Source organism: Scyliorhinus torazame, chromosome 8, assembly GCF_047496885.1.
Source record: "Scyliorhinus torazame isolate Kashiwa2021f chromosome 8, sScyTor2.1, whole genome shotgun sequence".
Classification (NCBI taxonomy): Eukaryota; Metazoa; Chordata; class Chondrichthyes; order Carcharhiniformes; family Scyliorhinidae; genus Scyliorhinus; species Scyliorhinus torazame.
The window spans coordinates 144,414,996-144,439,059 of record NC_092714.1 but is presented as its reverse complement, the minus strand read 5'-3'; the positions used below and the strand labels follow the sequence as shown (position 1 = coordinate 144,439,059).

The following is a 24,064-nucleotide window of genomic DNA, read 5'->3' as shown; positions in this document are numbered from 1 at the left end:
AGGATATTGGGTCTGGAGGACACCATCTTCTCGCTCATTGTTGTCGGAGTGAGGCCGAAACGAGCTTTCAGCGTTTACTTTTCACGACCGCCTCGATGCCGCTTTTAAAAGAAAGTCCAATAAGTAGTGATTTTATTGTTGTTTGTTGAATTGTAAATGTATCTGGCGGTTGGTGGCGAATTCAATTCAGCGGCCGCGGCTTGGTGGGGAGGGGGGAGTGCTGGAAGCTGCACTGCGTCATGTCCGAGGAGAAGGTGCCGTTGATCGGGCCCGCGCTGCCCCCCGGTTACCGGACAGCGCGAGGACAGCACCAGGATTCCCAATGCGGCCGCCGGCGGCCCTCCACAGCGGCTTTCGACCAGACAGGTGCGCGCGCACACGGTTTTGGAAGATCCGCGGCTGCAACCCTCCGGGACCACGCCCCGGTGATTTCCCCCCCCCCCCCCCGGTGATTTCCCCCCCCCCCCCGGTGATTTCCCCCCCCCCCCCCCGGTGATTTCCCCCCCCCCCCCGGTGATTTCCCCCCCCCCCCCCGGTGATTTCCCCCCCCCCCCCCGGTGATTTCCCCCCCCCCCCCCGGTGATTTCCCCCCCCCCCCCGGTGATTTCCCCCCCCCCCCGGTGATTTCCCCCCCCCCCCGGTGATTCCCCCCCCCCCCCCGGTGATTTCCCCCCCCCCCCCCCGGTGATTTCCCCCCCCCCCCCCCGGTGATTTCCCCCCCCCCCCCCCGGTGATTTCCCCCCCCCCCCCCGGTGATTTCCCCCCCCCCCCGGTGATTTCCCCCCCCCCCCGGTGATTTCCCCCCCCCCCCCCGGTGATTTCCCCCCCCCCCCCGGTGATTCCCCCCCCCCCCCGGTGATTTCCCCCCCCCCCGGTGATTTTCTCCCCCCCCCCCCCCCCGGTGATTCCCCCCCCCCCGGTGATTTCCCCCCCCCCCCCCGGTGATTTTCCCCCCCCCCCCCCGGTGATTCCCCCCCCCCCCGGTGATTCCCCCCCCCCCCCCGGTGATTCCCCCCCCCCCCCCCGGTGATTCCCCCCCCCCCCCCGGTGATTCCCCCCCCCCCCCGGTGATTTCCCCCCCCCCCCGTGATTCCCCCCCCCCCCCCCGGTGATTTTCTCCCCCCCCCCCCCCCCGGTGATTTCCCCCCCCCCCCCCTCCGGTGATTCCCCCCCCCCCCCTCCGGTGATTCCCCCCCCCCCCCCTCCGGTGATTCCCCCCGCCCCCCCCTCCGGTGATTCCCCCCCCCCCTCCGGTGATTCCCCCCCCCCCGGTGATTCCCCCCCCCGGCGGTGGACCCCCCCCCCCCCCCCCCCCCCCCCGGTGACCCCCCCCCCCCCCCGGTGACCCCCCCCCCCCCCCCCCCGGTGACCGCCCGCGCGCCCCCCCCCCCACCCGGTGATTTCTCTCCCCCCCCCCCCCCCCCCCCCAACCCGGTGATTTCTCCCCCCCCCCCCAACCCGGTGACTTCCCCCCCCCCCCACTCCCCGGTGATTTCCCCCCCCCCCCCCCAACCCGGTGATTCCCCGCCCCCCACCCGGTGATTCCTCGGGGACCCGTCACCCCCACCCACCCCCCCCCCCCCCCCCCGGGACCCCTCACCCCCACCCCCCCGGGACCCCTCACCCCCACCCCCCCGGGACCCCTCACCCCCACCCCCCCGGCACCCCTCACCCCCACCCCCCCGGCACCCCTCACCCCCACCCCCCCGGCACCCCTCACCCCCACCCCCCCGGCACCCCTCACCCCCACCCCCCCGGGACCCCTCACCCCCACCCCCCCGGGACCCCTCACCCCACCCCCCCGGGACCCCTCACCCCCACCCCCCCGGGACCCCTCACCCCCACCCCCCCGGGACCCCTCACCCCGCCCCCAGACCCCTCAACCGACTGCCCCTTGACCCCCCCCCCCCTCTGGGACACCACTACCCTCCCCCCCCCCCCTCCCTCTGGGACCCCGCCCCCCCTCCCTCTGGGGCCCCGCCGCCCCCCCCCCCCCCCTCTGGGGCCCCGCCGCCCCCCCCCCCTCTCTCTGGGAACCCGTGTCCCCCCCCCCCTCTCTCCGGGAACCCGCACACCACCCCTCCCTCTGGGATCCCGCGCGCCCCCCCCCCCCCCCCCCCCTCTGGGACCCCGTCGCCACCCCCCCCCCCCCTCTGGGAACCCGCCCCCCCCCCCTCTCTCTAGGAACCCGCACCCCCCCCCCCGGAACCCGTCGCCCTTCTCCCCCCCCCCCCCCCCCCCTCTGGGACCCCGCCGCCCTCCCTCTGGGACCCCGCCGCCCCCCCCCCTCCCTCTGGGACCCCGCCCCCCCCCTCCCTCCAGCACCCCGCCCTGTGAAAAGCCCCTAGTCTCCACATTCCAGCGCCTGTTCGGGTATACTCTGAATGCCCAGTTCACATAAAAAGCATGTCTTTTGGGACTTGTGGGGGAAAACCGGAGCGCACAGAGGAAACGGGGAGAACGTGCAGACTCCTCACAAACACTGACCCAAGCCGGGAATCTAACCCGGATCCCTGACACTGAAGCAACAGTCTAACCACTGTGCTACCATGCCACTCTCCTGGGACTCTGCCCCCACTCCCCTGGGACTCTGCCCCCACCCCCCAGTCTCTTCCCCCTCTCCTGGAACCCACCCTCAAATCTCATCCCCCGGGACTTATAAGGTCTAAACACTTATGCCCAGTTCTCTCAAAAAGCATCATGCAGGAACCATTCACTGACGCTTGTCAGGCAAAACACAGTCCCTGGCCAACACACAGGTTGCCAGCTTGCCAATCGGAACTGACTTCCTCCAAAGCTGGCTCCCAAGATTCACTCAGTGCTGACGAGTCTGTTTCTCTTCTCCAAAATACAGCACTTAGGAACACAATGTCCTGACAAGCAGGCTGCTTCAGCTTGAGTCCTCTGCTTATAGGCACGTTCCAAATATGGACCAAAAATAAGAAAAGAAAAAATGGGAGCAAAGGAAGGACTCTTACAACATGAAGGCCAAGTTAATAATAATAATCTTTATTAGTGTTACAAATAGGCTGACATTAACACTGCAATGAAGTTACTGTGAAAAGCCCCTAGTTGCCACATTCCGTCGCCTGTTCGGGTGCACAGAGGGAGAATTCAGAATGTCCAAATTGTCGAACAGCATGTCTTTCGGGACTTGTGGGAGGAAACCAGAGCAGCCAGAGGAAACCTATGCAGACACCGGGAGAACGTGCAGACACCACACAGTGACCCAAGCCGGGAATCAAACCTTGGACCTTGGAGCTGGGTAAAGACAGCAGGCATCCCTCCCTAACAAACTTTAAAGTACCCATTAGATTATAACAACAATCTGACAGCCTTGTAGATCACTTCTATTCATACCAACTTTATATTTCTAGAACTTAAAAAAATCAGTATGATCAAATGATATTTGAACTTGAGTTCCTTGAATTACTAAAATATCCATTGTGCTACTGAACCCTGTTAGCCCTAGTAAATCGCCTTCGATAAATAAAATTCACTGGATTTTATCTTGTCCTCCCGTTCCTTTCTCCAGTTAAACTGCTGGAAAAGCCACGTGAGTGATGGTCACAAGCTCTGGTGCGGGGATTGAATCTCCATCTTTAGGAGCAAGAACACGGGGGTCACTTGATGGTTAAGTTTTTATCCCGATATATGATGAATTCTTTGTTACAACATTATGTAACAGTTGCAGGACCAGCGTTGCCTCCAGGATTTCAGGCGAGCAAGAGCTCAGACAGTTCGGGTGATGAGGAAGCCATTATTCACTGCGTTGACGAGGGGCAGCAAAACTCACCGCTGGAGTTGAGGAAATCCACCGACTCAACTATAGAGGAGTGTAACGGCAAGTCGGGAGACAGGTAAACGAGTGCTGATCGATCAAGAGACCTGACCATATTGGATGTGCATCTTTGTTCATATCCGAAAACATTGCGTTTGTGGCAGCAGTGCTGTGTCTGGTGTTGATTGTATTGTTATGGTCCTGTATATCGAACTGATTGCTTAGTGACAGTGCTAATTGTGCGGTCTGTATTTTATTCATTCATGGATTGTGGACATCTCCAGTGAGGCCAGCATTTAGTGCCCATCCCAAATTTCCATTGAGAAGGTGGTGGGGGCGGCACATGGCACAGCGGTTAGCATTGCTGCCTCTGGCGCTGAGGAACCGGGTTCAAATCCCGGCCTTGGATCACTGTCCGTGTGGAGTTTGCACATTCTCCTCGTGTCTGCATGGGTTTCACCCCCACAACCCAAAGATGTTGCTTGCCACTTAAATGAAATGAAATGAAAATTGTCACAAGTAGGCTTCAAATGAAGTTACTGTGAAAAGCCCCTAGTCACCACATTCCGGCGCCTGTTCGGGGAGGCTGGTATGGGAATTGAACCGTGCTGCTGGCCTGCCTTGGCCTGCTTTCAAAGCCAGCGATTTAGCCCTGTGCTTAAGAGCCTTAACTTAACAGCCCAAGCCTGGATATTGTCCGGGTCTTGCTGCATATGAATCCCTAAATTGCTTCATTACTGAGGAATTGCAAATTGAACTAACCATCCCCACCTCTAATGTTATGATGATATTTATTGTCACAAGTAGGTTTAAATTAACACTGCAATGACATTACTGTGAAAATCCCATAGTCGCCACATTCCGACGTCTTCGGGTACACAGGGAAAATTCAGAATATCCAATTCACCTGACAAACACATCTTTCGAGACTTGTGGGAGGAAACCGGGCACCCGGAGGAAACCCACGCAGACACGGAGAACTTACTGACTCCACACAGACAGTGACCCACGCCGGGAATAGAACCTGGGACCCTGGTGCTGTGAAGCACCAGTGCTAACCACAGTGCTGCCCCAATCGGAGGACGGTTATTGATAAAGTAGCTAAAGATGGTTGGTGCTAGGACATTACCCTGAAGAACTCCTGGGACTGAAATTATTGATCTCCAGCAACCGTAACCATTGTTCTTTGTGCTAAATGCACTTCTAGCAACACTATTTATATGGCTAGTCCAGTTCAGTTTCTGGTCAATGGTAACCCCGGGATGTTGATATTGGGGATTCAGGGATGGTAATGTCAAGGGGTAATGGTTCGATTCTCTCTCGTTGGGTGGTGCAAACTTGCCACTTGTCAGCCCAAGCCTGGATATTGCCATAGATTATCATAGAATCATAGAATTTACAGTGCAGAAGGAGGCCATTCGGCCCATCGAGTCTGCACCGGCTCTTGGAAAGAGCACCCTACCCAAAGTCAACACCTCCACCCTATCCCCATAACCCAGTAACCCCACCCAACACTTAGGGTAATTTTGGACACGAGGGGCAATTTATCATGGCCAATCCACCTAACCTGCACATCTTTGGACTGTGGGAGGAAACCGGAGCACCCGGAGGAAACCCACGCACACGGGGAGGACGTGCAGACTCCGCACAGACAGTGACCCAAGCCGGAATCGAACCTGGGACCCTGGAGCTGTGAAGCAATTGTGCTATCCACAAGGCTACCGTGCTGCCCCGTGCTTGTATTGGACTTGAACTGCTTCAGTATCTGAGGATCGTGAATGGTGCTGAACATTGTGCAATTATCAGCGAACATCCCCACTTCAGACCATGTGATGGAAGGGTGGTCATTGATGAAGCAGCTGAAGATGGTTGGGCCGAGGACACTATCCTGAGGAACTCCTGCAGTGATGTTCCGGGACTGTCTGCGCTACGTCAGCCCTGCCGCCCTCCTGTCTGCGCTACGTCAGCCCTGCCGCCCTCCTGTCTGCGCTACGTCAGCCCTGCCGCCCTCCTGTCTGCGCTACGTCAGCCCTGCCGCCCTCCTGTCTGCGCTACGTCAGCCCTGCCGCCCTCCTGTCTGCGCTACGTCAGCCCTGCCGCCCGCCTGTCTGCGCTACGTCAGCCGTGCCGCCCGCCTGTCTGCGCTACGTCAGCCCTGCCGCCCGCCTGTCTGCGCTACGTCAGCCCTGCCGCCCGCCTGTCTGCGCTACGTCAGCCCTGCCGCCCGCCTGTCTGCGCTACGTCAGCCCTGCCGCCCGCCTGTCTGCGCTACGTCAGCCCTGCCGCCCGCCTGTCTGCGCTACGTCAGCCCTGCCGCCCGCCTGTCTGCGCTACGTCAGCCCTGCCGCCCGCCTGTCTGCGCTACGTCAGCCCTGCCGCCCGCCTGTCTGCGCTACGTCAGCCCTGCCGCCCGCCTGTCTGCGCTACGTCAGCCCTGCCGCCCGCCTGTCTGCGCTACGTCAGCCCTGCCGCCCGCCTGTCTGCGCTACGTCAGCCCTGCCGCCCGCCTGTCTGCGCTACGTCAGCCCTGCCGCCCGCCTGTCTGCGCTACGTCAGCCCTGCCGCCCGCCTGTCTGCGCTACGTCAGCCCTGCCGCCCGCCTGTCTGCGCTACGTCAGCCCTGCCGCCCGCCTGTCTGCGCTACGTCAGCCCTGCCGCCCGCCTGTCTGCGCTACGTCAGCCCTGCCGCCCGCCTGTCTGCGCTACGTCAGCCCTGCCGCCCGCCTGTCTGCGCTACGTCAGCCCTGCCGCCCGCCTGTCTGCGCTACGTCAGCCCTGCCGCCCGCCTGTCTGCGCTACGTCAGCCCTGCCGCCCGCCTGTCTGCGCTACGTCAGCCCTGCCGCCCGCCTGTCTGCGCTACGTCAGCCCTGCCGCCCGCCTGTCTGCGCTACGTCAGCCCTGCCGCCCGCCTGTCTGCGCTACGTCAGCCCTGCCGCCCATGTGTCTGCGTGGCGATGTCCCTGCTGCCAACATGTCTGATTGTGTGGCGAGGGTCCTGCACGCCCACGGGATTGATTGCATGGCAAGGGTCCTGCACGTGCTGATTACATGGTGATGATGTCTTCTTTTTCTTAATCAGCAAACAGCTTGCTGCTCCGCATGATGAAGATGATGATGAGGACGATGGATTTTTTGGTCCTGCTCTTCCCCCAGGTTTTCCAAAACGAGAGCAATCGCCTGAACGGTAAATGATATATCATGAAACAAATAAGCTGTGATATTATTGTTGTCCCTCAGATTCAGGTCAAAATCACTCAGATGCTGCAATCTTTCTGCCACTAGAGGTCCCCAACACCATCCTTTTTGATACCACAGGGCTCCAGCTGTTCGCAATATATATCAATGATTTGGATGTGAGGATTAAATGTAATATTTCCAAGTTTGCAGGTGACACAAGGTTAGGTGGGAATGTGTGTTGGTGAGGAAGATGCAAAGTGACTTCAAGGGGTTTTGGACAGACTTAGTGAGTGGGCAAGAACATGGCAGATGGAATATAATATGGAAATGAGTGAGGTTATTTACTTTGATGGGAGAAACACATGCGCAGAGTGTTTCTTAAATGATAAGAGATTAGAAAGTGTAGATGAACAAAGGACCTGGGTGTCCTCATGAATTAAGTCACTGAAGGCTAACATGCAGTTTCAGCAGGCAATTAGGAAGGCTTAATGCTATATTGGCCTTTATCTCAAGAGGGTTTCAGTACAGGAGTAGCAAAGCCTTGCTTCAATTATATAGCCATGATGTGGAGATGCCGGCGTTGGACTGGGATGAGCACAGTAAGAAGTCTTACAACACCAGGTTAAAGTCCAACAGGTTTGTTTCGATATCACTAGCTCGAAACAAACCTGTTGGACTTTAACCTGGTGTTGTAAGACTTCTTACTGTGCTCACCCCAGTCCAACACCGGCATCTCCACATCATGGCTACCATCGACACCCAAACTGCCGGCTCAAGGTGGAGAGGATCTCCAGGAAGATCGCACATATAGACACTGACATTAAGTTTCTACAAAGATGCAAGAAAGCAGATGGCATCTTTGAATTTGTCTATATATATGTTTCTGGAACATACCTCTTCATTCACCTGAGGAAGGAGCAGCGCTCCGAAAGCTAGTGATATCGAAACAAACCTGTTGGACTTTAACCTGGTGTTGTAAGACTTCTTATTCAATTGTATACAGCCTTAGTTAGATCACACCTTGAGTATTCTGTGTAGTTTTGGTCCCCTTAGGAAGAATATTATTACCATAGGGGGAGTCCAACAACGGTTCACTAGACTTGTTCCCAGGATGGCAGGACTGTCCAATGAAGAGAGATTAGGCAAACTGAGTCTCTGTTTTCTAGAGTTTTGAAGAATGAAAGGTGATCTCATTGAAACCTACAAAATACTTAAAGGGATAGACGGGAAATTCAGAGGAGATGTTTAGGTGCAGGTAAGAAGTTTCCCTGGTTGGGGAGTCTAGAACCAGCGAATATAAGAGAAAAGATGCTTAGGGCCGAAGTGAGGAGATACATTTTTACTCCGAGGGCTGTGAATCTTTGGAATTTTCTACCCAGAGACTGTGGAAGCTCAATCATTGAGTGTGTTTAAAGCAGATGTTGACACATTTCTAAATGCCAATGACATCAGGAGATATGGGGATAGTGTGGGAAAAAGGGCATTGAGATGGATGATTATCATGATCATTTTGGATGGTGAAGCAGGCTCAATGGGCTGAATGGTTTACTCCTGCTCCAGTGTTCCTATGGTTGAGGGGTGAGTATTGGCCAGGACACCGGGTATAACACCCCTGTTGTACTCAGAAATATTGTCATGGGATCTGTTTCTATTCGAGGAAAGGCAGCATCTCTGACAGTACAGTACTCCCTTAGTACTGCACGGAGTGTCAACCTGGATTTTGCGCTCAAAACTCTGAAGTGGAACTTGAAGCCACAACTTTGTGAGACTGAGGGGAGAGTGCTATTTACTAAGCCACAGCTAATAAGGCTGCAGATCTTCCCGACTGCTTGCAGGAACTGGCTGTTTTTAACCTGGGCGATTGTTTGTTCATGTCCCTGCTTGATGCTGAAACATTTCCGGGTGGGTTCTATCTTGTGTTGGGTTCCCCGGGCAGCACAAACCAGAGGTTTGTGAACAATAAAAATGATCTAAAAGAGGACAAGAAATGTCCTCGGAGCTCCTTGTAGGGTAACATTCACAAACAACACTGTGACAGCTTCACCTTCAAAAAAATTGAGTGCAGTGTTCGGTCGAAGAATGCTGCCACATGCAAACCCCCATCCCTCTCCAAAAAGGAACAAACTCTTATGACTTTTGTTTTTCTCCTATTTCCATCATGGTGGGTTATATTCCTGGTATGGTAAACCTGGGGACAATATTGCTGAGCTAGCAGCTTCACTGGGGCTATATTCTCATGACCAAATCGCCAGGCCTGATAGGAGAAGACTGAAGCCTTTGTGTACTACCAGAGACTGATCCTGAAACGTGATCTGAAGATTCACTTCACAGAATCTTTACAGTGCAGAAGGAGGCTTTGAGGCTCATTGAGTCAGCACTGGCTCTCTGAAAGAGCATTCTACCTAGTCCCACTACCCTGCCTTTCCCCATAACCTTGCACATTCTTTCTATTCAGATAGTAATCCAATTCTCTTTTGAACACCTTGATCGAACCTACCTCCACCACCCTCTCAGGAAGTTTGTTCAAGACTCCAACCACCCCCTGGGTGAAAAACTTTTCCTCACATCACAGTTGCTCCTTTTGCCAATTATTTTTGAATTTGTGTGCTTTAGGTCTTGATGCTCCCTTGAGTGGCAACAGTTACTCGCTCTTTACCCTGCCCACACCCCTCAGGACCTTGAATACCTCAATCAATCTACTCTCGGTCTTTTCTCCGAGGAAAAGGGTACCAACTTCTCCAACCTGTGCTCATAGCTACAATTCTTTATCCCTGGAACCATTCTTTTGAATCTCCTCCAATCTCTGTCTCATGCATCATGTCCTTCCTCAAGAATGGGGCCCAGAACTGGAGGCAGTACTCAGAATGAGGCCTAACTAATGTCTTATACAAATTTAATGTGACCTCCTTACTCTTGTAATGAATGCCCCTTTTAATAAAATCTAAGATGCTATATGATTTATTAACTGCTCTCTCAATTTGTCCTGCCATCTTTAATGACTTGTGTACTTAAACACCGAGGTTCCTCTGTTTCTACAGCTCCTTTAGAGTTTCTGCCTTTATTTTATACTGTCCGTATTCTTCCTGCCAAAATGAATCACCTCACACTTTTCTCTGCATTGAATTTCATCTGCCACTTGTCTGCCCAATCTACGAACATGTCTATGTCATTTTGAAGTGCAAGACTATCCTCATCACATTTGTATCATCTGTAAATTTTGAAACTGCGCCCTGAACACCATAGTCCAGGTCATTAATATATATCAGGAAGTGCAAGGGTCCCAACACTGGCCCAGGGGAACACCATTACAAAAGTTTTTCCAATCTGAAAAACAACCAATCATCACCACTCTCTGTTTCCTGTCACTCAGCCAATTACTTATCTGAGTGCTAATTTCCCTTTTATTCCATGAGCTAGAATTTTGCTCACTTGTTGCACTTTTTTTCTTTAGGCCTTTTATAGGCCCCGCACTACCACCTGGATTCAGTCGGTCAGAAAAAGAGAGAGAACCAGCTATACCCTCAAGTTTGAGCACAGCGGTAAGTAGGATTTAAGAAACCTCCCCCTCAAGTATTTTTAATGTTGTAACATGTGTTGCTACTGATTTAATATTACTTCAACAGGTTTGTTTCGATACCGCTATAAGTTTCTGCTCGGCGATTCTGTGTTGTCGCGCGTCCTGAAGGCCGCCTTGGAGAACGCTTAACCGGAAATCAGAGGCTGAATGCCCTTGACTGCTGAAGTGTTCCCCGACTGGAAGGGAACATTCCTGTCTGGTGATTGTCGCGCGATGTCCGTTCATTCGTTGTCTCAGCGTCTGCATGGTCTCGCCAATGTACCACGTTTCGGGACATCCTTTCCTGCAGCGTATGAGGTAGACAACGTTGGCCGAGTCTGCGACAACGAATTCACACCTCTTTAACCTGGGGTGACCCCATCTCTGGATCTGTAAAGATTTAATCACCTGCTAATGCTCGCATTCCAAGCATTGTCTGGCATCTTTGAATTTGTCTATATATATGTTTCTGGAACATACCTCTTCATTCACCTGAGGAAGGAGCAGTGCTCCGAAAGCTAGCGATATCGAAACAAACCTGCTGGACTTCAACCTGGTGTTGTAAGACTTCTTACTGTGTTCACCCCAGTCCAACGCTGGCATCTCCACATCATTAATATTACTTGTCACTGACTGAATTACAGAAATCTCCTTTCTGACTTTTGGTACGTTGCTACCCGTAATACTTTGCTGCGGCTCTCTGAGCAGGGTGGAAACCTAATCATTCTTGCTGTTCTTTAAATCTGCTTTACTATAACCTAGTTTCTTCCAAAGAAATTTTACAGCAGTTTGGTGGAAGCGAGGAGAGAGAGGGGAGCATGGGGAGTTAGTGTTCTCACCGATTCCTGCCCATCCTTCACCGTGCAGAGTGAAAATTGCCTCATTCAGAGGGAAAATCCGGGTTCCTCTGAAGCTGATCCCATGCTAGTTATGGAACACTGTCAGTAGAGGCTTGGGATGGAGACTGAGATGCAGTGGGTGTATGAGGCCTAATTGGAGAAAATTGTGAAACGTAAGAAAGCAGGCGAGTATGTAAATTAAGACCCAATTCAAGTATTCTCTTAATTTCCTATAAAGCACTGGATATGACAGAAATCTTCTAAAACCTGCCAGAGAGGCCATTCCAAATGACGAGCTATTCAACCACATGGGGTGTCACCACTGCTCAATTCTGTGGTCACCCGCTGTCCATGTACATGCTTTTCCAGCAGGGATCAGTTGACCGTGATCAGGCTGTGACAACTGTGAAATTGTCTCATCGTAAGGCCTCATTGAAGTACATTCTGTGCCCTTGCCACCCTTGCGTCTTCCAAGTGATGTTCGACGTGGAAGAGTAGTGACTTTATCAGCTGAGGGAGCACACCAGTTGGTAATCAACAGGAGGTTTCCTTGTCCATGAGATATCATGGGATCCAGAATCAATGGTTGACTCTCCACAGGTCTTTAAAGCAAACCGCCTCCCACCTTTTACTGATCCCTGTCGCGTCTTGTCAACAAAAGCACTGATGTAAGAACCTAGCTTAGTGACTTCCCACACTTTTGTGTTTTACAGTGTGCAGAAGAAGACGGTGATGAGGAGGCCCTAATCGGTCCGATGCCCTCAACAGATGCTGCTGAAAGCAACGTGGTGGCAGATATTGAACGCAGAGCAAACAGAATGAAAGAAAAGCTTGTCTCTGGTGATGCGGTAAGAGAACAACTACTTCCTACAGTTACTGCATGGGCCAAGGATATTTGTTTCCTATACGCCGTGTCATAGAATCCCTCCAGTGTAGAGGGAGGCTATTCGGCCCATCGAGTCTGCACCGACCATCCAAAAGAGCACCCTACATAGGCCCACTCCCCACCCTATCCCCATAACCCCACCTAACCTTTAGACACTAAGAGGCAATTTAGCATGGCTAATCCACCGAACCTTTTTTATTTAACATACTTTTTAAAAAAGAATTTAGAGTACCCAATAATTTTTTTTCCAATTAAGGGGCAATGTAGTGTGACCAATCCACCTACCCTGCACATCTTTGGGTTGTGGGGGCAAAACCCCCGCAGACACAAGAATGTGCAAACTCCACAAGGACAGTGACCCGGGGCCGGGATCGAACCTGGATCCTCAGTGCCGTAGGCTAACCACTGCGCCACCATGCTGCCCATTAATCCACCTAACCTGCACATTTTTGGACTGGGAGGAAACCAGAGCACATGGAGGAAATCATGCAGACATGGAAAGAAAGTGCAAACTGCACACAGTCACCCGAGGTCGAAATCGAGCCCAGGTCCCTGGCGCTGTGAGGCAGCAGTGCTAACCAGTGTCACCGCACGTTACGTGCTGTAGATGAAAAATAGCCTTCTAGCCTCCATTCTCCTGGATCAAACAAATTCTGGTACAGAACCAGACTTGCGAACCCTGTAGAATCATATTCTATAATCATATTGGAGGATCGAGCACCTAGTCTAAAACTGAACATCTCCTTAGCACTGAGAAATTACCTTATTTCATTTGGCCCGGTTCTGGTCTCAATGTGCGTTGGACAAAGCTTTACATTTCTGTCTTCAGGTGGGAATCATTTCCCGTAACAGCCTCCCCGAACAGGCGCCGGAATGTGGCGACTAGGGGCTTTTCACAGTAACTTCATTGAAGCCTACTTGTGACAGTAAGCGATTTTCTTTTCATTTTCATTTCATTTGCTTCATCCAAGGACTAAAATTTTCCTCCCGTCTTTTCCCACTGTCTTTATCTGTCAGGATGATGCCCAGAAACAGGTCAGAGAGTGCTGGATGACTGAGCTTCCACCAGTTTTACAAAACATAGGCTTGGGCGCGAGGACGTTTAAGAGGCGTGCGAACGGAGAGTCATCCGACCGTTCCATATGGACAGATACTCCGGTTGACAAGGAAAAGAAAGCTCAGGTAGGGCCTCAGTATTACTGATTGCTGACCTGCCTCTGATAGATTTTAATGGCTCAGTAAATCAAATTGGATTCCTGTTTTCACGATACAGGTGGTCTCAACAAAGTGTTGCAAGGAAAGCCTCACAGGAAATAATACTTGGACACTTAGTGGGAGCGGGTGCAAATTTTTAACATTTTGTAGGGATTTGTTTTCAGTTTCAGCAAACGGCCAACCCCAACTCCATTACGAAGACCTTGCTGTTAATATTGTGTCAGCAAGGTTCTTCTGGGAGTCACTCTCTCTGCCTTGCCTGGGCCAGCAGTCTCAAATTGAGCCACAAAGTGCTGAAGAGACATTACTGTACGAGGGAAGGGAAATCTGGACTCCTGGCAGATTAGATTGAATACACCACTATTTCAAGAGTAGGTAGTGCTCTGGAATAATGTCACTCATTGAGGAAAGAGGAAATAAATCAAATCCATCCAAACGTATTCTGGTTAAGCAAGGAGAGTCCCAAAAAGATTACAGACCACTTTTGTTTCTGTTATAACCTGCCTGCTTACCATTGGCTAGGGACTAATGACAATCCCACAATCCTGTGGGAGTATGAGCTTCCCCAATGAGGGGGACGGAGAAATCATTAGCAGACTCCCTGTATAAATACAGCTGGCCAGTTTGGAACCAGCAGAAAGGAGTAAGCAGCAAGCGAGGTTGCTGCTGTGTATATATGTTATTGTAAATAAATATTATTTCTTTGTATCCTTGAAACTCGTGCTGGATTCTTCATGGCCCTCACAAAAGTTTCCTTGGTTTTTGAAGGTGGCTAGTATTAAATGAGGATTAATTGCAGATTTTTGTCTGCAGTTTTCTGGTCTGAATATTGGAGTAAGATTAAGATTTTTTGAGAGGGCACTTTTGTACCTCATTCACTCAAGCTTGTAGGCCATCTTGCATTTTATAGCACCTGTTGCAGGGTAACTTTCTTTGACTGAAGTGGATATTTGACAGCACTTTGTTAACCAATGAGTTAAAGGCAGTGCAGGTCGTATTGCGGTCTGTTTACTCAGCAGAGCATATTTAAATAAAGGTTCTGTAAAGTGCATCATACCAAACACATTAGCAAAACTATGGCAAGTCTCCTGATTAAAGCAGGATTATTTCTCCAGCAAAATACAGTGAGAGCAGATTAGTTACTTAACACAGATCAGTGCATTTGTGAACAGTCCAGCCATGATTGAGATGGAAATCACTCTACATCTCCATTCTATTTGGAACGTGATGTCTGTATACACAGCCACATCTAACTGTTTTCAGCTTTTCGTTGTGATCTTTTTTTTAAACCGTTTCCTCTGAGGAGATTTGTGCCTGGATAATTGGTGTCACCTGAATTTGCTTTGCTCCCTCAGGAAACAATAAAAGCCAAAGACTCCCCTTCAAAAGAACCTGAGCGGCCCAGACTCTCCGAAAGAGATAAACGGATGGCCAAAGAGGTGGCATCGTACAATGTAAGCAGTTTGTTTTACATCCAAAAATAATGCAATATGTGCAAAAACATTGAAGATTAGAACAGCGTTTTTAAAAAACTGTGCCTCCCACTTCAAATAATGTAGCCCAAAACAGAGCTACTTCTGAGGAACTCAATGGTAAGTAATTCTTCAACCATTGGTCTTTCCTCCAATTTGTTGCACCATTCCTAGTATAACCTGAGTCCATTTTCTGGGAGGGTGTTTCCTCTCAGATTAGTCCTTTCATTTTCAGCAAGATGTAACAGGTTGTAAAGTTAGTGTGAGCAGTCGGCCACCGTTGGTATGGGTTCCTAGCCTGTGACCATTGTAGTACCATGGTGCTAAAGAGGTTTGTGTGCTGGGACACCTTGGTTTCCTTCACCAGGTGGCTGGAATGTCTAGGATGAGAAGAGGGGCTGCGATCATGTCAGAAATGACGGCTAACCTTTTGTTGTTGTGATTCCAAGGAATCTAGACGATCGGAGTCCCTCCTCGACATGCACAGCAAGAAGTTGAAGAGAAAAGCAGAAGTTGAGAAGGACAAACCCCAGGAACGACGGGCGTTTGACCGTGAACAGGATCTGCAGGTTCATCGGTTTGATGAAGCTCAGAAGAAAGCCTTGATCAAAAAGTCAAAGGAGCTGAACACCAGATTTTCACATGGAAAAAGCAACATGTTCCTATAAAAATGAAAAAAATACTGGCAAATTGCAGATATAGAGCAACTGCAGTCAGTCTATAGTTTAACTCTGCTGTAATATTTCTGTATTGTAACTACAATGTTCGAATTTGCGTGTTATATGAATAGCAGGTCTCTTGTTATAAAATATTCTTTTGTTTAATTTTGATTAATCTGAATAAAGGTGAAACAGTTTTATTTTTGCTTTTTAGCAGGTTCTTTGCCAGTTTGTTTTTGTTCTGTGGTTAAGACAAAGGGTGAAGTTTGCAACCGGGTGCTCCCTCAGCCAAGCAAGCCCATCCCAATGATGTGCAAAGTGATTGCATGTACAGTGATACTGAGTGGATTTGTCAGAGGAACACACATGAATGCCACTTCAAAAGAGGACTGTGACAATTATCGCAGCAATGGCCATTTGTTTCAAGAGGGAAAAGCCGAATAATGTGGATGCAGGAAATCTGAAATACAGAACCATAGCAAGTTCTGTGGAGACGGAAACAGTTTGCACTTCAAGTCTGTGCAGCATCTTTGGAAAGAGTTACTGCCACAGATCTGAAACGTTAACTCTTGTTTCTCTCCACAGATGCTGCCATAACCTGATGAGTATTTTCAGCATTTTCTGATTTTGCTTCAGGAGGGATTGGGGAAGAGAAAACAGAGTAGTGTGGCTTGGTAGTTACGCTAACAGATGAGTACCCCAGAGTTCATGAATTCTTCAGGGCAATTGGGAATGAGTAACAAATGCTGACTGTTGGCGCTGAATCAGCTATCCAGTTGCTGAGTCTTTCGTTCCCCTTGATAGACCAGACGACACGAGTTCTCAATTAAGATCTTTATTCAAGCTATAGCAAGCTGATCTTGTTTGCCAACATATGGCCCACAAGCTCCCTGAACAACGGAATACAACAGTAATTATACCTTTAGGCTCAACTATGAGTAGTTTACATACACAAATCAAAATTGTACACTTATTTGAAGATAATATCCAATCACAATGACAGATGTTTCCCACAGTAGTGTTTAACCAATTACAGAAACACTGTGCTTGTCTATTGCTTTTACAGCTGTCTGCCCGAGCAGTTTTTTTTTTACTCCACCCTCGCAGTTTCCCAGGAGCATATCTGCAGTCAATGATTTTTAACCACTTCAGTCCCCCCTTTTGGCCACTGGTTTTACCCAAATTAACAGTTGACAGTTCCTCTCTCCTAACCTCTTCTGGACAGCAGGTACTACAAAAAGACTTAAATTCCATACTCAATGTGCAACTTGGTCAGTGAAAGCTGCTGCTTATTAACTAATTGCATGCCACAATGCAGTGTAATCAGTGATGTAATTGCATTTCAATTGACCTAAATGAGAAACTAATTATTTTCTCAAGGGGTGGATCAATCTGTAATTAGTCTAATTGTTTTCTCAACGGTGATGGTCATCTATTGATGTCATTTCCCATAGTCCCCTTTTTTGTTCAAAACCAAGTAAAATAAATAAAATCAGGGATCCCATAGTCCATTGACTGCCCTCTAATGTATCCATTACTTCTGGGGCCATTCCTCATTAAAGTTTGTTTCTGCTGCCTTTTGCTGAGATAAAAGAAAGTTTTGATAGCTTCCTTGCCCATTTGTTCAGGATGGGGGGAAATATGCTGGCATGCTACCATGATTGATATCTTGAGCCCATTGTCTCAAAATCTCATTTAATTAGTATTAAATTAGACCCCTATCAGTGACTTTACAGGTATTTGAAGGTTGTTGTTAATCCTCTCTGGTTACTTGGAATTAGTTACTTTTTAAATTACACAAAGTCTGTATAAAATACATCAATGAAAGTAATTGATCTGCTGAATATAACTGCGTTCAACGAACAGATATTAAGATTTAAAGAACTAAAGAGTTACAAAAGCTAATTATAGAACTTAATTCTAAACCTACAAAATCAAATAAAATGACTTCTCTTAAACATCACAAGTTAAACTGCACTAATTTAATGCATAAGGCTGAATGTCTTAATACTTGTTTTCTTGGCACAAAGGACTTTGAATTTAGAGAACAGAACTGATCATTTTAATTGCAAGGCAGGTAGATAGATTATACCAGTAATTGTTCAATCTTTTTTTTTGTCAGCCAGACTTTTATTTTCACAAAGTTTCAACTGTCAATACATTTTAGAAGAGAGTATTTGGTCTCTTGGTGGTGAAACGGGGCTTGTGCTGTTGACGCAGGATTCTGTGTGGCAGAGGGAACTTGATCTTGGAATTGTGGAACTGCTTAACAGCAGGTCGGCGACACTTGCTTGATGTAATCTCCTCTACTTTCATGATCTGAATGGAATGAGCACGATGACGAGCTCCCATATCATGGTAGCACAGGGTTACAGCGCCTGCAGTGGTCAGATCCCTGTACTCGGTACATATTATGGGTTCCACTGCGAGAGTAATAGCGCAGCCAGATACCAAAGTTCTTCACTTTTGCAGGTGACTTCTCAAAAACATGTCCACAATAAACGATTTCACCGGCAGACTTCTTTATTTTCTTCATCAGTGAAATGAAGTACCAGGGGTGAAATTCTCCGTTATCGGCGCAAAGTCCGCCGATCGGCGCAAAAAACGGCGCAAATCTGACTTGCGTCACGCCGGAAAAATGGTTCAAAAGTCTCCGGCCCGAAATGGGCTAGCAGCAACGTGACGGGATCCGTGCTTGCGCACGTGGTTCACGCCGTGCAGCGTCATACACGCCGCACGGTGTGACGGCTCATAAGGCCGCGCGCTGCTCCCCCCCCACCCGACCGGAACACCCGACTGGATGGCTGGCCGCCGCTCAGCCCCGAGGTTCCAGTCACGGGATGTGGAGGCGCTCCTGGACGCAGTGGAGCAGAGGAGGGACACCCTGTATCCCGGGCACGGCCGCAGAGTTGCCCCACGCCACAGCCGGCGTCTGTGGAGGGAGGTGGCAGAGGCCGTCACCGCTGCGGCCCTGATACCACGGACAGGCACCCAGTGCCACAAGAAGGTGAACGACTTCGTCAGAGCAGCCAGGGTGAGCCTCGCCCATATCCCCCTCCCCCATATCCCCCCTCCCCCATATCCCCCTCCCCCATATATCCCCCCTCCCCCATATATCTCCCCTCCCCCATATACCCCCTCCCCCATATCCCCCCTCCCCCATATCCCCCCCTGTCGCCCAGCAACCAGCCCCTCAGCCGGGGATGGCGTCCCTCATACATGCCAGGGATGGATGACTGCGACAACACGTATGAGTCGTGTACACTGCCTGGGTAACGGGCGCAGACTTGCAGGATCATCATGCGGTGGTTGCAGACCACCTGTATGTTCATCGAATAGGTCCCCTTCCTATTGGTGAACACGGCCATGTTATCTGCAGGTGGCCGCACGGCGACGTGCATCCCATCGATCGCGCCCTGGACCATGGGGAACCCGGCCACGGCAGAGAAGCCCACGGCCCGGGCATCTTGGCTGGCCCGGTCCACAGGGAAGCGGATGTAGCGGTGCGCCATGGCATATAGGGCATCTGTCACTGCCCGGATGCACCGATGTCTGCGATATGCCGGACAGGTCCCCACTCGGTGCCTGGAATGACCCCGTTGCATAAAAGTTCAGGGCAACCGTAACCTTGAAGGACACGGGGAGAGGGTGTCCCCCGCCAGTGCCACGCGGTGACAGGTGTGCCAGCAGGTGGCAGATGTGTGCCACGGTTTCCCGCCTCATCCGGAGTCTCCTCCTGCATTCCTGGTCCGTGAGGTCCTGGTATGACTGCCGGGGCCGGTACACACGGAGTGCCCTCGGGTGCCTCCGTTGCCGTGCGGCTGCGACATCCTCCTCCCCCTCCTCGTCCTGTCGGTCAGGTGTCCCTCCAGCCTGGGCGGCTGCCGCCTGCCCCTCTGCGGCAGCCTGCGCCGTCTCTCTGGCACGTTCCTCCTCCTCCTCATCCAGGGCAACATGGACATTAGCGGCTGCCGCCACGGCGGCCAACATCGCTGGATGATCGGAAAACATGACGGCCTGGTGTGGGGGGGGGGAACGACGACATGTCATCATTGCCCATATCCCCTCCTTCCCCCCAGCCAGGTGGCATGGACCGCATGGGTCCAACTGTTGGAGGCTGGCACCTGGCCAGGTGGACCAACTCACTTGCCCTCGCATCCCCCCTCCCCGGCACGGACCCCCCCCCCCCCCCCCCATCCCCCTCCCCGGCTAACCCCCCAGGCCGTCACTCAGCTCCACGCTGGTCGGCGTGAACGTGGAGCACAGGTTCACGCCAATGAAAAGGAGGTTTGATTTACGTTGACGTGAACGGTCATCACATCGACGGGACTTCGGCCCATCCGGAAGGGAGAATATCGGCAGGCCCAAAATCGGCTGCCTTGCGCAGACCCGTGCCATTCTCCGACGTCAGCGGCGCCATTAACGCCCCGCCGACTTTTCTCCCTTCGGAGACTTCGGCAACCGCGGGGGTGGGATTCACGGCGGCCAACGGCCATTCTCCGACCCGCTGGGGGGTCGGAGAATGACGCCCCAGAATCGAGACTTGGCGACAATATGATTTGGAGCAAAGATGCGCATGCGATACAGCGCAGGGTTGGGCTCTTTAGTTGAGGGCAGGCGCCGCCCAATCACCTTGTACTCCTTAAGGGTGCCCGAAGCCTTCATGGCACCCTCCGATCGCCTGCCACCGAAAAGAGCGTAATTGTTCAATCTTGACGTCTCGCATAACTGCCTTTAGGCCATATGTTCTTTCTCCCTGACAGTCCCTATCTCATTCAATAACACCATGCATTGATTTAAAATATTCTCCAGCTCTCTATTCATCTGTATCCCAACGGGCCCGTTTTGAATTTGTTTCCTGCGTTTTAGTTCACACGTAATTCCCCTGCACGCTTACACAGTGCCCCAAGTGTCATACCACACATTCTTGAATTCCTTGTGATCTCCTCAAAAGATTTCAAAATTATTGTGTATCTCCACATATGGTCCGGATGCTTTGTGTGGTATCAAGTCTTGTTCTCTTAAATTAGAATAAACATAGACAAGGATACAAAAATCACTAAGAAACCCTCAATTTACCTGCCTCATCTATGCTTCTCTTCTGCTGGAATATACATCAATGCCGGATTGAAATATTCCATTGAATTTCACCCAATTCCTGTTTGCTTTTTAAGTTCATGTCTCTACTGCCCTCAATTACTTAATCCTATCCAGTTTGATGCATCCCACTAATTACGATCCTATCCCAATCATGAGCCGTGGAGAAATCTTGCAGTCCAATAAAATATTTTGATATCTTTAAAGCATTTTGATTCCAGCCATAAATATATTTTGATTGCTTGTTCTTTATCTTTGATGACAACACTTTTACAAGTAACTTGCTAAATTACATTGCATTTTACTCATCTGAGAATTGTCCCAAATAATAGTGCTGTTGGGCTGACAGATTTCCATTAATGTTTATTGAATCTCTTCGTCAATAGAAACTTTGTTCTTGTATCCATAGAAACCACTTAAGCTGTGTGTATTTTTATTGTCGCCTTAAAATCCTTTTAAGTGTCAGTCACTTTTCCTCATCGTCGTTCTCATTATCCATCAATTAGATACCACCTTTAATTTTGTCTCGCCTTGTTCAACTATCGCCCATCCTGTTCTTGGCTCTCCACTGCCATGACCTGTCGACAAACAGGGACACATCCCTATTCACTTCCTCATCTCCCTGCTGCACGTCACATACACGGCCCTTTACCTCAATGTTCATATATCCAGCTGGGTTATTTCCCTTGTCCATAACTATTGTAATTTGCCCATTTGTGGGATGGAGTAAAAGCTCTCAAATGTATGTCATTACATCATCACCCTAATCTCACAAGAGCACGGTCCGGGACTCATTTTCATTTCACAATATCTCCTTTTAAACTTTTATTTTGGATCCAATCTCAGATTTTCCTTTTTCATTATTCCAGTTGTGTAAGGAACAACTCAATGGTAATAATAATCTTTATTGTCACAAATAGGCTTACATTAACACTGCAATGAAGTTACTGTGTGAAGTCCCCAGTCGCCACATTCCGGCACCTGTTCGGGTACACAGAGTGTCCAAATTACCTAATAGCACATCTTTCGGGACTTGTGGGAGGAAACCAGAGCACCCGGAGGAAACCCACGGATAGGCTCCACACAGACAGTGAGCCAAGCTGGGAATCGAACATGGGACCCTGGAGCTGCGAAGCAACAGTGCCACGCACTGTGCTACCCTGAACCTGACAAGAAATTTTAACTCGAGATCAATCCAATGCAGGATTGGTCATAATCGTTTCAAATATCCCAAATTCCAATAGTGCAGAGGCAGGGGTGGAAATTGGATGTGGGGCTGTTGGGGGATGAGGGTTTTGTGAAAAGATTGGAAAAGTGATTGAGGAATAAGTGCCGTTTAATTGTACGGGTGAGGTCCCGCAGGTGGTGGTATGGGAAGCTTTGAAGGCAGTGGTGAGGGGTGGGGGGGAGGTGATATCACTTATGGCAAAGGTGGATAAGGAGGAGAGGGTGGAGCGGCAATGGTTAATAGATGAGATGTTGGAAGTGGACAGGAGGTATGCAGAGGATGTCGATCCAACACTGTTGGAAAAGAGAAGAGAATTTTTTTAATTAGTTTTTTAGGCGGGAACAGGAAGTCGACCCGCGGACGTCTGGGAAGACCCTCACCAATAAATTCTGGTGGAGAGGAAACCCGAGACACTACACGTGTAGTGTCTCCCACCCGCCCTCCTCCTCTAACCTAATAATAAAACCCATTGGTCTGAGGTAAGTACCATATTTTATTATATTATTATTTTTTATAAAAATTTAATTTAGTTGTTAGCCAGATCTTGGTAGAAAGTTAGAGGAATGGCAGGGAAGGGAGTGCAATGTTCCTCCTGCAGGATGTTTTAGGTGAGGGATGCCGTTAGTGTCCCTGCTGATTTTACCTGCAGGAAGTGCTGCCATCTCCAGCTCCTCCAAGACCGAGTTAGGGAACTGGAGCTGGAGTTGGAAGAACTTCGGATCATTCGGGAGGCAGAAGGGGTCATAGATAGCAGCTTCAGGGAATTAGTTACACCAAAGATTGGAGATAGGTGGGTAACTGTAAGAGGGACTGGGAAAAAACAGTCAGTGCAGGGATCCCCTGCGGTCGTTCCCCTGAGAAACAAGTATACCGCTTTGGATACTTGTGGGGGGGGGGACTTACCAGGGGTAAGCCATGGTGTACGGGCCTCTGGCACGGAGTCTGTCCCTGTTGCTCAGAAGGGAAGGGGGGAGAGGAGCAGAGCATTAGTAATTGGAGACTCTATAGTCAGGGGCACAGATAGGAGATTTTGTGGGAGCGTGAGAGACTCACGTTTGGTATGTTGCCTCCCAGGTGCAAGGGTACGTGATGTCTCGGATCGTGTTTTCCGGGTCCTTAGGGGGGAGGGGGAGCAGCCCCAAGTCGTGGTCCACATTGGCACCAACGACATAGGTAGGAAAGGGGACAAGGATGTCAGGCAGGCTTTCAGGGAGCTAGGATGGAAGCTCAGAACTAGAACAAACAGAGTTGTTATCTCTGGGTTGTTGCCCGTGCCACGTGATAGTGAGATGAGGAATAGGGAGAGAGAGCATTTAAACACGTGGCTACAGGGATGGTGCAGGCAGGAGGGATTCAGATTTTTGGATAACTGGGGCTCTTTCTGGGGAAGGTGGGACCTCTACAGACAGGATGGTCTACATCTGAACCTGAGGGGCACAAATATCCTGGGGGGGAGATTTGTTAGTGCTCTTTGGGGGGGTTTAAACTAATGCAGCAGGGGCATGGGAACCTGGATTGTAGTTTTAGGGTAAGTGAGAATGAGAGTATAGAGGTCAGGAGCACAGATTTGACGTCGTAGGAGGGGGCCAGTGTTCAGGTAGGTGGTTTGAAGTGTGTCTACTTCAATGCCAGGAGTATACGAAACAAGGTAGGGGAACTGGCAGCGTGGGTTGGTACCTGGGACTTCGATGTTGTGGCCATTTCGGAGACATGGATAGGGCAGGGACAGGAATGGATGTTGCAGGTTCCGGGGTTTAGGTGTTTTAGTAAGCTCAGAGAAGGAGGCAAAAGAGGGGGAGGTGTGGCTCTGCTAGTCAAGAGCAGTATTACGGTGGCGGAGAGGATGCTAGATGGGGACTCTTCTTCCGAGGTAGTATGGGCTGAAGTTAGAAACAGGAAAGGAGAGGTCACCCTGTTGGGAGTTTTTTATAGGCCTCCTAATAGTTCTAGGGATGTAGAGGAAAGGATGGCGAAGATGATTCTGGATATGAGCGAAAATAACAGGGTAGTTATTATGGGAGACTTTAACTTTCCAAATATTGACTGGAAAAGATATAGTTCGAGTACAATAGATGGGTCGTTTTTTGTACAGTGTGTGCAGGAGGGTTTCCTGAAACAATATGTTGACAGGCCAACAAGAGGCGAGGCCACGT

At 50.4% G+C, this 24,064-nt stretch overlaps 2 protein-coding genes across 3 annotated transcripts; one reads left to right on the top strand and one right to left on the bottom strand.

Moving 5' to 3' along the window:
• Window positions 1-22: 22 nt before the first annotated feature.
• Window positions 23-15,786, top strand: gpalpp1 (GPALPP motifs containing 1). 2 transcript variants are annotated; one of them, XM_072514323.1, is made up of 8 exons: window positions 23-123; window positions 3,689-3,860; window positions 6,862-6,966; window positions 10,411-10,498; window positions 12,068-12,202; window positions 13,258-13,422; window positions 14,811-14,909; window positions 15,377-15,786. In XM_072514323.1, exons 1-8 carry the CDS (start codon window positions 96-98, stop codon window positions 15,593-15,595), a joined length of 1,011 nt encoding a protein of 336 aa, XP_072370424.1. In that variant the 5' UTR covers window positions 23-95; the 3' UTR covers window positions 15,596-15,786. The 2 variants fall into 2 exon arrangements, with proteins under 2 accessions (XP_072370424.1, XP_072370423.1); XM_072514322.1 differs by lacking the exon at window positions 23-123 and adding an exon at window positions 213-366.
• A 1,908-nt stretch (window positions 15,787-17,694) lies between these two features.
• On the bottom strand, window positions 17,695-20,278 carry LOC140428782 (large ribosomal subunit protein eL20-like). Its single transcript, XM_072515471.1, is given in 3 exon segments — window positions 17,695-17,990; window positions 17,992-18,141; window positions 20,121-20,278. Coding segments are annotated over 3 exon segments (522 nt in total). The 5' UTR covers window positions 20,252-20,278; the 3' UTR covers window positions 17,695-17,749.
• Window positions 20,279-24,064: the final 3,786 nt, after the last annotated feature.

Coding starts and splice junctions, on each gene's coding strand:
- gpalpp1 (XM_072514322.1), top strand. CDS start 240: ATGTCCGAGGAGAAGGTGCCGTTGATCGGGCCCGCGCTGCCCCCCGGT. Junction 6,967..10,410: donor CGAGAGCAATCGCCTGAACG/GTAAATGATATA, acceptor TTTTTTCTTTAG/GCCTTTTATAGGCCCCGCAC. Junction 10,499..12,067: donor CCTCAAGTTTGAGCACAGCG/GTAAGTAGGATT, acceptor TGTGTTTTACAG/TGTGCAGAAGAAGACGGTGA.